General features: G+C 43.6%; 1 protein-coding gene across 1 annotated transcript; it reads left to right on the top strand.

Moving 5' to 3' along the window:
- Positions 1 to 1,841: 1,841 nt before the first annotated feature.
- Positions 1,842 to 8,678, top strand: LOC145394029 (uncharacterized). The gene is made up of 8 exons (XM_080267999.1): positions 1,842 to 1,980; positions 2,732 to 2,853; positions 5,576 to 5,711; positions 6,453 to 6,575; positions 7,094 to 7,198; positions 7,459 to 7,614; positions 7,830 to 7,952; positions 8,575 to 8,678. The coding sequence occupies exons 1-8, from the start codon at positions 1,842 to 1,844 to the stop codon at positions 8,676 to 8,678; spliced, it is 1,008 nt and encodes a 335-aa protein (XP_080124125.1).
- Positions 8,679 to 11,970: the final 3,292 nt, after the last annotated feature.

Below are 11,970 nucleotides of genomic sequence, written 5' to 3'. Positions count from 1 at the left end.
CGAGGGCAATACAGTGAGGGTAGAGGGTAAAAAAAAAAGAAAGTTGTTTTGGATGTCAACATTACACCTGTATGCTGAGACCCTAGGCGCCCACCCTACCCATATATATACACACTCAGTCCTATCTACCACCACCACTACCACTGTTACCTGCGTTGCGTCTACCACAGCTACCAGAAGTACACCGAATCTACCACAAAAATCACCATCACGGCCCTGACCTATCAGAGTCTACCATAAGAACTATCATCACGGATCACCACCCCAGCCACCACAACAAAGCTGACTCCACCTCAAGTCCACCACAAAAACCACCACCACTACCAGTTACCACCACCACCTTGGCAGCTACCAATATCTGTATAAACTGCCGGATTTACCATGAACCTTGTGGTGATGGTGGTAGTAATGGTGGTGGGACTGGTGGTAGGTCATCCCAGAGTTAGAAGCAAATGGATGGAGCGCGAGGGGAAATGTAAGTAACTGTGAACTGGGGTTAACTGAGAAAGAGTAATAAAACGTAAAAGGGAGGATGGGAGAAATAATACGAGAGGGTAGGGACAGACAAAGAACAATAAAGGTGAAGCAGGGAGTAGGCAGCACTATATAAAGTGAGTGGATGAAGGTCGCCACCGCCGACCACCAGGGAACTGAGGTCAACATAATAATCACAATATTAATGGGCACTGTTTCCAACCCTTGTCTATTCCTTTTTTACCTTAACTTGGCCCAGATAATTGTCCTTTTACATCTTATTTCATGTAGGTGAGTGGAAAAAAAAAAATGCTGTGCCCATCCCTTCCAAACAATTCTTAATGATAATCTTTTCACCTTAACTTGGCCTTGATTTTCGTTCTCTTGCAGCTTATTTCACAAACCTCAGTGACAAATATATATATATATATATATATATATATATATATATATATATATATATATATATATATATATGGTTCTACATCTTTCCCACAACAATTCTGCGAGACTTCAATCGTATTATAGTGTTAATCTGTTGCTACAGCTCTGCAGTCACAGTGGAAAGATGGCAATTTCAGGCCAAGCCAGAGTGAAAAGATTATAATGAAGGCATTTTCTAATTAGCTACGATTCCCGCGGTAACAAGAAAAAGTTGTCATGATCGACTTCTGTTAAAATCTGATGCTGTACGGACGATTTTATTCGGCTTTTGGAAACTTTTTGATGTATCTTTCTTTAACATGCATATTAATTACGTTACGTTCCCGTCACCTCCTTGTCAATTTATATTTTTTTTGTCTTTGGCTTGGTTAGACAACCAGTTCCAACCCACCTCACGTACGCTTGCACCTGGATCTCAACCTGCCTCTTCTTCCATTCACCACACACACACACACACACACACACACACACACACACACACACACACACACACACACACATACCCCTACCTCACCTCCCTGCCTCACTCTCGCTTAATCCCCTTACCTAACCCTCCTGTCTTACCCATTCTCTCACACTTCCTGCCTCATTCTCTTCCTCATCCTTGCCTCAGCGTTTCCTGATTTCTACCTAACCTTTCTGTCTTACCTCCTGCCTGACATCTCTGCCTCATCTTATTCCTAATCCCTACCCTATCCTCTTCCTAATCCCTGTTTCACTGCTTCCTTATCCATACCTAACCATCCTGCCTCACTCTTCCTCATTCCTGCCTCCCTGCCTCCTCATCCCTACCTCCCTTACACTCTTTTATATTCTTGCCTCACCCTCTTCCTCGTCCCTACTAACCCTCCTGCCTCACCCTTCCACACTGCTTCCTCATCCCTGCCTTACCCTCCTGCCTGACCTTGCGTCTCTCCACAGTCATGATTGTGGTGAACCCCAAGTCGTGCAACGCTACAGGCGGACAGACAGGTGCCTGCCTCCCTATCTTCACCTGCGCCACCAAGTTCGCTGGCACCGTCAAGGGAAAGTGTTCACTGGGACTGGGCGAGTGTTGCGTGTGTGAGTAAGATCTTTTTTTTAATAAAGTCACCGTCAAATCATTTCATTCAGCTTTGGGAAGGTATCTTGTAAAGGAGGAGATTAATCAAGGCTATATCTAAAATTCAAAATCTCTCCTCAGTCGAAATTATATATATATAAAGTAGCGAAGGCGTTAAGAGGAGAATGTGGGAAGACAAAGAACAAGGGTTCGCTCTGACTGGGGGAATGTTGTGTCTCAGTATTAACAGCAGATATCATCAACATTAAGAGGCCATGTTCTCTCCCCCTCGGGAGGCTCTCGAACACCTCTAGCTGTTTATTTTACAGGCTAGGCCTTAGTATACTCTGAGTATTCATATAATTCCCCCAAGTATTACAAGACAGTACAGGGTACGGTAACATATACGGGAAGATCTACTAGGCAAGATAAGCTAGAAAAACTCTTAAACCTACCAGAATACGGCCAAGTAAATGCTGTGAATATGCTTTACAATGAAGAGCTAGTGCTTCCTCGGTCTGTGGGAGTGCTGTGTCTCTGAGTGTCGGGATTGCCTATTATCAAACGAAGTACACTTACGAGTACAGTCGGTCAAATAAGTACGCATCATTCTAACGCACTCGACAAAATCTGTACCCAGGTCGACAAGTGGTGCTTATTTATCTGTGTCTGTTTATCTTTGCATCAGTGTACTTAACTACATAATTATCCATTTACGTTTGCATCCATCTTTTTTTTTTTTTTTTTTTTTTTTTCTTCTGTGTGGTGCAGTTGAGAGGAGCTGCGGAGGGGAGTCAGCGGGGCGTGTGACCTACTTCAGCAGCTCAGCATCCGACGCCACCACCGCCCCAGCCTGCAGCCTGACCCTCACAAAAGCAACGAATACTTGTCAGGTGAGGATAAGGTGGGGGGGGGAGGGAAGTTTGGTGATGGGATATCGAGGATTAGAAAGGGGTAAGGATAAAAGCACAGAATGGATTAAGAATAAGGAGAACGATTTTAAGATGAATTAACAGTGAACACCAAGAGAGGCAGGAGAGGGATAAAGGGACGATGGCGAAAAGGGAAGGAAGAAAAAAAAAAGTGAAGTAAGGAATGGCGTTACAAGGGGGAAGAGGAAAACAAAGCACGTGAACTGCAAACAAGATAAAGGAGTGGGTCTCACACACACACACACACACACACACACACACACGCACACACACACAAGGCTTAGGATTAACACCTACTGACTGCACATGCGTCATTAAGCCAGACAATTAGTTTTTGCTAAGTTCCAATCTTCCCCTTGAATACAACACGAAATGAAAGATAAACATTCGGAAGCCGAATGTCAATCGCCAGCCAGAAGATGCTGTTGGCCAAGTCCAAGATTTTGGCCATATCTTGATACCCTGAAAGTTCCACGTTCATGAGATACAATGGTGCTAGAGGCGAACGATAAAACTGCTTGACCTTTGGCAGCCATTTTGGTGACCTTGACCTTGACCCCAAGTGCCCATTCTCGAACTTGGCCAAGATTTTGGCCGTATCTTGATACCCTGAAGGTTTCATGTTGATAGCTCAATCCGTTAACGATGTAATGGGAACTGATGCGCGCGCGCACACGCAAGCACGCACGCAAGCACGCACGCACGCACGCACGCACGCACGCACACACACACACACACACACACACACACACACACACACACACACAGGCGGCCAAAAACATTATCGCTCCGCCTTGTAATGGCAGACGATAACAAGGAATTCACAACCTCCACTGCTCCTGCTAGGTGAACGAAGACATGTGGGAGAAGCAAACTTTGTCCAACAGTTTGACCGGCCCGAGAAACAAACTCGAAGTCTTGCAGTTGTGAGCTAAAGGCATTTTTACCATGACACTCACAGGCCAGTTACACGGGAGTACAGCTGAGGACAAAGGCGGCTTAATATTTCACCTTTTCTTTGACATTCCCAACTGGCTAATATTCCTAAGCTATAAGAGGACTGGTACGCTTATCCGCCCATAAATGACCTTTGGATGATGCGAGAGGGAAGAAAGTGACCGACATAATCCAAGTGTGTGAAAGAAACACGATGGAATAGATAAATAAATAAATAAATAATACATCAAACACCAGTAAACCTCAAAGTAAAAAGTGGGTGAGAGGGTAGACAAAGAAAAGAGTATCACCACTTAAAGTCCAATAATATACTTTATATTTTACTCTACCTGCTATCAGACAATTCCATTCAGATTAGGGAGAAAAATCGAGTTGCGGGGGGGATTAGATAAGGTTGCATTTAACTCCTCCAGTTCTTAAAGTATACCCTGTACCAAATAAAACTGCGCTGACATAGCAGGAATACAACAGAACACACCTCATTTGATTTCTGGGAATGACTTCACTACTGCCTTTGGTGCATGAGTTCTTTCCTAGGGTTGAATCTACGAGTCTGGTGGTAGCAGGAATAGTGTGTGTGTGTGTGTGTGTGTGTGTGTGTGTGTGTGTGTGTGTGTGTGTGTGTGTGTGTGTGTGTGTGTGTGTGTGTGTGTGTGTGTGTGTGTGTGTGTGTGTGTGTGTGTGTGTGTGTGTGTGTGTGTGTGTGTGTGTGTGTGTGTGTGTGTGTGTGTGTGTGTGTGTGTGTGTGTGTGTGTGTGTGTGTGTGTGTGTGTGTGTGTGTGTGTGTGTGTGTGTGTGTGTGTGTGTGTGTGTGTGTGTGTGTGTGTGTGTGTGTGTGTGTGTGTGTGTGTGTGTGTGTGTGTGTGTGTGTGTGTGTGTGTGTGTGTGTGTGTGTGTGTGTGTGTGTGTGTGTGTGTGTGTGTGTGTGTGTGTGTGTGTGTGTGTGTGTGTGTGTGTGTGTGTGTGTGTGTGTGTGTGTGTGTGTGTGTGTGTGTGTGTGTGTGTGTGTGTGTGTGTGTGTGTGTGTGTGTGTGTGTGTGTGTGTGTGTCACTGGACTGAAAGGGTTAAAATAAGATTAGCACAACATAAAACTGACCTCACAGGTATTTCCCCCCACGTCCCCTTCGGCTCCTCTATTTCTTCTTCCCTCTCTTTGGTGCCATGGGGCGGGTGTCTGGAAGAGAGATTAAGAACAGCCAGGTAGTAGATATATCCTGCTACATACACTGAAAATGATACTGTGTTCCCATTAACATATTCAGTCTAATGATGTATTTAATTTTGTCCTTAATACCACCGGACAATTTATTTTTTTTCAGATAAGGGGAGACATTTTGAACTTCTTCATAACTAGAAAGCTGCCCTAAATTGAGTTAAATCGGCTGGAGGTAGAGAGCATATGTAACAAGTCATCATTCTGAAGATGTTAATGGCCTCCTACAGCCAGGCATAATTTCTGGGCATTAAAACGCATCCTTGTGAAAATTTCGATGCCCAGAGCAGACGGTCTGAATGGAGGTGTGGAATATTATTTATTTTTGCTGGTTCCCAAATGACAGCTTTCCTGCTTTTGTGTAGTTGTGAGGACGGAGTTGGGATGACTATGATGATTTTGTTCTTATTTACCCCCCTTACTATGTGTCTACACCTCCCAATGATTATTTTGTTTTTATATACCTCCCTAGTTATCTGTCTATTAAATTACCCCCCTTCCCTCCTCCACAGCTGCGTGTCGAGATGCCCACCCTGGAACTAGCTGAACCCAACGCCGAGGGACTGTGTGAGCAACAGTACCTGGAGGTGACGGGGGCGGGGGGCGCGGAACCCCTCAAGATATGCGGCAAGAACTCAGGCCAGCACCGTCAGTATCATCACTTTAGCATTACATTCAGATGATGTTCTTTACTTGAATAAAATCGTGTGGTGGTAGGCAATAGAATTTTAGATGTGCCTTCGTTATAAGGGGGTCAGTGTTACTGTTTTATGATGTGAGGGATTCAAAGTGCCATGTGGTGGTGATGATGATGATGATGATTTGTTTAGCACTTGGGCTTTGCTAATGCTTGATCTGTATATCTTGGTGGTAGTGATGATATTTTATATAACGTTTTCCTGCACTATATTTGTTTACGTCAGTGGCTGTAAACACTCGGGGTGCTTCGGGCCCCTTCATCGTGTCCGTAGTAAACAACCCTATCTCCTCCTCCTCCTCCTCCTCGCAGTGGCATTCCTTGGTCTCTCACCCCCCTCCTCCTCATAATCACCGCCTTCGGTCTCATCACCCCCCCCCCCTCCTCCTCCTCACAATCACAAGACAATATCTTCTCCAGCCTCCCCCTCCTTCTCCTCAACCACTTCCCTCTCATCCATTTAAAACAACCACTTCCCTCTCAACCATTTAAAACATCCACTTCCCTCTCAACCATTTAAAACAACCATTTCCCTCCCAACCATTTAAAACAACCACCTCCCTCTCATCCATTCAAAACAACCACTTCCCTCTCAACCATTTAAAACAACCACTTGTCTCCCATCAACTCAAAACAGCCACTTTCCTTCATCCACTCCAAACAACTAATTCTCGGTGCTATGTCCGTGCCAGTGGTCGTGGACACTCGGGGTGCTGCGGGCCCCTTCACCGTCTCCGTCATCAACAGTCAGGCTAACCCGGGTACCTCTTGGAATCTTGAGGTGGAGCAGGTGGCATGTGACTCACCAAACCTAGGTAAGGATGGAGGCATGGTAGGTGTGGATGCTCTTGTGTACCCTTGCTCTGGAAGGTGTAGATGGTGTTGTGGTGAAAGTCTGACATCATGTGGGTGTTCTTATATTGGATGGGCGTGGGTGTGCTTGTGTTGCAGGTGTGGTACGGTAGGTGTGGATGACTGACCACTGAATGTGTGGTGGGTGTGATTCTTCTTGCATGTTTAAGTGTGGAAAGTGTGGGTGTGTGTTGAAAATGTTGCGGAAGATGTGGATGTTCCTAGTTTCGAAGATGTGGGAGAGGGTAAGTACAGGTGGTAGGTGAGAGTTTTGTTCCTCCAAACCCTTATGGCATTCATATCATCAGCGTTTGGGAGGAAGCCATATAATACATTAAGATTTCTCAAATATTTTTCCAGATTTACCAAGGAACATCATCCCAATGCAGTTTCAGCATCAGTGGCTTTAAAACGGTACATAGAGGTAAGGATGGCATTCTTCTACGGATTTATCCACCTACTTATTAACTTTTCCCCACAGCACCTACGGGATGCGATCAGTACTACCTGGAAGCGTCTGGTAGTGTTAAAAGCTTCAACTACGACACAGCGGCTGCAACGCCCACGCAGCCCGACGGAAACCCAGGTAACTACACCCCACGCCACTCACTTTATCGCCTCTTGACTGAGCATGAGCAATAGCGGTTCATTTGTCATTTTACACGTCCTACGTACAAATATTTTACTGACACAAAACACTGCCGCCAACACTGGCTATAAGATACTTAGCACCTCATCAACAGTTGCGAAGAATCCTATAAGTCTCAAACCAGGATAACCGTGATAATAACAAATGACAGTAATGACTCTTTCCCCCTCTCATACCTACCCCCCCCCCACCACCAGGCAGTCGTCATCTCCAGGAGAGCTACACCATCTGCGTGAAGGAGGGAGGGTCTGGGTCGTGTGGGCTGGAGTGGACCCCGGCAGCAGGGGAGGACTACGCATTCACACTCACCGGCTACCTCATACCGGACCCCCTCATTCCTTTACCAATATTCCGTAAGTCATAGTACAGTACACCTCTCCTAAGCACATCTGGAGTTACAGTAATAACAGCTTTAGATACACGCCGGAGATTCCCAAAACTACATTATATACAGTAACAATCAAGTACACCAAGAATACAGATGAAATAAATAAATAAATAAACTAAAGGGCGTTATGGTAGCGAGTGAATAATTCGAGCTATGCCCTCCCTGTGTTGTTTGGTTCAGGCACTGCTACTGACGGTCTGTGTCCCTTCACCGACCACCTGGTGATTCCCGAGGGCCTGGTGAGGGGAGAGGCCAACCCATCCACTGTCTTCTGTGGATCCCTGTTCCCCGAGGCCGTCACCAGTGAGTTCTGTTTTGGTCTGTCTCGCTGTCTGTCTCCTTTTCTCATTATTTGTCCGTCCGTCTGTATGTACGTATGTGTGTCTGTCTGTTTTCCTCACCATTTGTTTGTCTGTCTGTCTCTACTCTCCTTACTACCTGTCTGTATATCTGTATACGTCTGCTTTCCTCACTACCTGTCTCTCTATCTATTTTCCTCACTACCTGTCTCTCTATCTATTTTCCTCACAATCTGTCTGTATGTCTGTCTATTTTCCTCACTACCTGTCTGTATGTCTGTATTTTCCTCACTACCTGTCTGTCTGTCTACCTTTCTCATTACCTGTCTGAATGTCTGTCTACTTTCCACTCTGCCCAACTATGTCTTTCCACACTACCTGTCTGTCTATGTGTTTGTCTGTCAGTTTTTTACTAGAAAGCCTCCCCACCTCTTAGCATCAAATTCTTTATCGTTTTTTTTGTTTTAGCAGTACTCTCTCTCTCTCTCTCTCAAAATTTGTTTACTAATGTGTTTGTGTGAATTCATCTTCCTGTGTGTGTGTGTGTGTGTGTGTGTGTGTGTGTGTGTGTGTGTGTGTGTGTGTGTGTGTGTGTGTGTACTAATAACGTCCTTGTGTACGTACAGGCCCCAGCTACCGTGTCACAGTGGTTGCCAACAACGGTGAGGTGGCAGACAACGATATTGACAACAGGGGCTTCCACCTACTCTACAACCAACGCTCATGTTAACTATCAGGTTCCCATATCTCACTCACAGTAAAATCGTCTGGAGTTTCTTGAAGCAAAACAACAGAACTGTGGCTCCTATGACTCACTCACAGCTGAATAAAATCGTCTGGCGAAAAGTATCGATCATGATGTTAAAGCGTAATGTGGAAAATAAATGAATAAGCAAGAGGTGCTCCCAAAGCCTCTTACACCAACTAGAATAGAACTCAGTGAACTTATCTCTGGGATTCTAGAAGATTTATGTAAGAATTACGGTACATTAGTCTGTTTGTTTTCCCCCGACAGAAATGGCCCATTCAGACAACACAAATATTAGAGTGTGCTTGTGTGGAATTCTATAAGCTTAGTTATATGAAGCAGGAATGAGTCTCCTTGGTTACTAGTCAAATTGACCATTAACTGACCTAAAATGCAATTAGGGATTTCTGTCACGTTGGAACAAACTCGCTACCTTATATATATAATTTTGTTGTTGTTGTTTATATACTTCATGTATTTTTTTTTATAGTTGTATTACCGTTCATGTAATAAATATTTATATATTTCCCTGCTGCTAATTATCTTTTATAACCTCTCTATGACTTATTTGTACGTACGTGTATCTTGCTTAAATACTGCACTGTAATTGTAGCTTATGTTCCCAAACACAAACTCTCTTGTACTTTGCTGCTAAAATTTCCTCAGACAAGTGGGTCTATAAACACACAAAGTGTACTTTTATTTTTAGTCTCATTCACAACGAGAAAAGCATTTATGACGGTGGTGTTAGAAAATACTACGGAACCTCTAACACGAATCTGAAGCGCTCCCTCTGTCCTCTCCTCTTGCAACGTCACCAGCAGTGTTATCACCATAGCAGTCATCATCATCATCATCATCATCATCACCATATCGTTACTGTTACCGTTTTAACCACAAATACTACCAACAGGCCGCACCACCGAATCTAATAGTAATCGGGTATACAAACATACAGGCAACCATGAACATACTTCCCAACCTCTTCCCCTCCCTCCCCTCCTTTCTCTCCACCGGAAATGCGTACACCCCAGCCATAGGTGTCTCTCCTAACCTTAACCTCTTCAACCTGATGACGTGGTTTTATTCCTACTATCTCCAGACGGCTTCATTCAGCTCTGAGAGAAATCGGATGGTGAAGGAGATTACAGAGGCTGTTTCTAACCCCGTATTATCACAGGTTAATAAAATCGTCCGCGAAGGAGTTAGAACAATATAAGAAATGTGTGTCATCGCAATGAAAGGGCTATATAATTGTGTAGAGGTACCCAAAGTAAACACACACACACACACACACACACACACACACACACACACACACACACACACACACACACAATGTACTGGAAGGTGGGTTGATGGAGAAAGTCTCTTGACCCCTTCCGTGCAAAGAGGCCTCCCCATAGTTGAATTCCCGTTCTCCATTCAAGTTATAAGCTTCGACCGATAAACTGAAAGCTGAACACATGCAGCACAAAAGTTCAGTTCCAAAAATCCGATATCCTAGAACATCTACTTCCCATAATATTTTCCCATGTAGCCTAACATTGGGTGTCGATACTGCCTGTCCTTAAACGATCAATGTATATATAAATAAATATAATAAACATATAACATTGTAATTACTAATGCGAGGTACTTCATTGCAGTTATTTTAAATGTTTATCACATGATTTTCTAATGGTTATCATTTAGATTCTGCATTCAAGTATCGCCAGTGTTCTGTAAAACCTTACGAATATGAGAGTTTGTACTTTATTTGTTTAATCCATGAGTGGTGTTTATCCAAGCAGTTACTACTGTCACAAAGAGTAGAGAGCGGCCTGCTGACCCACCACTGCGCGTCTGCTTGCTTTATATAAAGGCATGTGCGTCGCTTCACATGCTTGACAGTACGATACACAGCTGGAGATCAGACAAAGGTGTGCCTCCATATAAACAACTCGGTGCGTACAGTACCTCTCATCAATCTGGTGACGTATATTTTCATCTGTTCTTGCTACCAAACTGACGATTTTATGCAACTTAAACAACTCAGCAGGTGCTTCACATTAAGGCTTTGACATAACATTTTTTTTTTTATTCTAGCCATCAAAGAGATTTTTTTTTCATATAACTTAAGAAAACCCAGTAGCTGCTTATCATAATCTGGTAATGTAGCCCTCCTTTATATATATATATATTTTTTTTCCTTTTTTAACTCTCGCCATCAAACAGAACATTTCATGTAACTCAAGAGAACTTGGCGTGTCTGATTAATCCCGCGACTTTTTCATTTCCATCTTGCTTCCAAACACACAAGCTTATGCATTGTAAGAAAACACGCTAGGTGCTTAATATCCGACGACGCTGTTTCCCTTATTCGATTTTTTTTTTTTTTTTAGTCCATGCTTGCAACCAAACCCATATGAAACTTACAACTCAGTAGGTGCTTCCCGTCTAACCCCTTCAGGCCGATGACGTATATTATTTTTATTCTCGGTAATAAAGAGAGAATTTTATAGAACCTAAGACACTCCTCGAAGTGAAGATATATATTGAGGGTATATCTAACCCCTCCAGTTTGCAATGTCGCTTTCAAGGTTAAATACTGTACAATAATCTGAATGCAACAATAATAAAAAGAAAATCTGTGCCTGTTTGCATATAGCCAACTCTGTATATGATGATGTTTTAGACGCAGCATTAAAGCATGTCCATCTTACTCTACTCCTACCCCCTCTAGACTATTTTCCTCAGCTTCAGTGGAACTTCTAGATCTGGAGGGATTAGATATAACCTTCACTAGCTCCCTCAGTATGAAAGCCACCTCTCCAGTTGAAGAAAATCGTGTCGTGCACCAAGACTCAACAGCATAAAAGCTGATAGTGTCGTGAAGTGGTTAAGGTCTGTTGTGATTATTTATTATTATGGACTATACTCTGGGAAACGTCTGGGTCTGATTTACGGATTTTTTATAGAACAAAAATAATTAACCTATTGCACAGGCCATATATGGGGAAAATTTGATTGTACACGCTCGCTTTCTTTCTCTCTCTCTCTCTCTCTCTCTCTCTCTCATGTCACATGGTTGGACGTAGAAGCGGATAAATTAAGATCTGAATTTCAAGAGCAACCAGGCTTAATCCATGACAACTCTTTCTCGCATTATGGTCACAAAACCTCACAGTGGTGGTGATGCACAGGACAAGAACCATACTCGGCTATCCTCTTGTACTGTACTTAATGAGCGAAACAGTAACGCCCAGGTGAAAATCGATGGCATGAATGAGGC

The sequence above is a fragment of the Coenobita brevimanus genome, chromosome 26 (assembly GCF_032717465.1).
Source record: "Coenobita brevimanus isolate Jiangsu-jjx chromosome 26, ASM3271746v2, whole genome shotgun sequence".
Lineage (NCBI taxonomy): Eukaryota > Metazoa > Arthropoda > Malacostraca > Decapoda > Coenobitidae > Coenobita > Coenobita brevimanus.
This window is presented reverse-complemented; position numbering and strand designations above follow the sequence as displayed.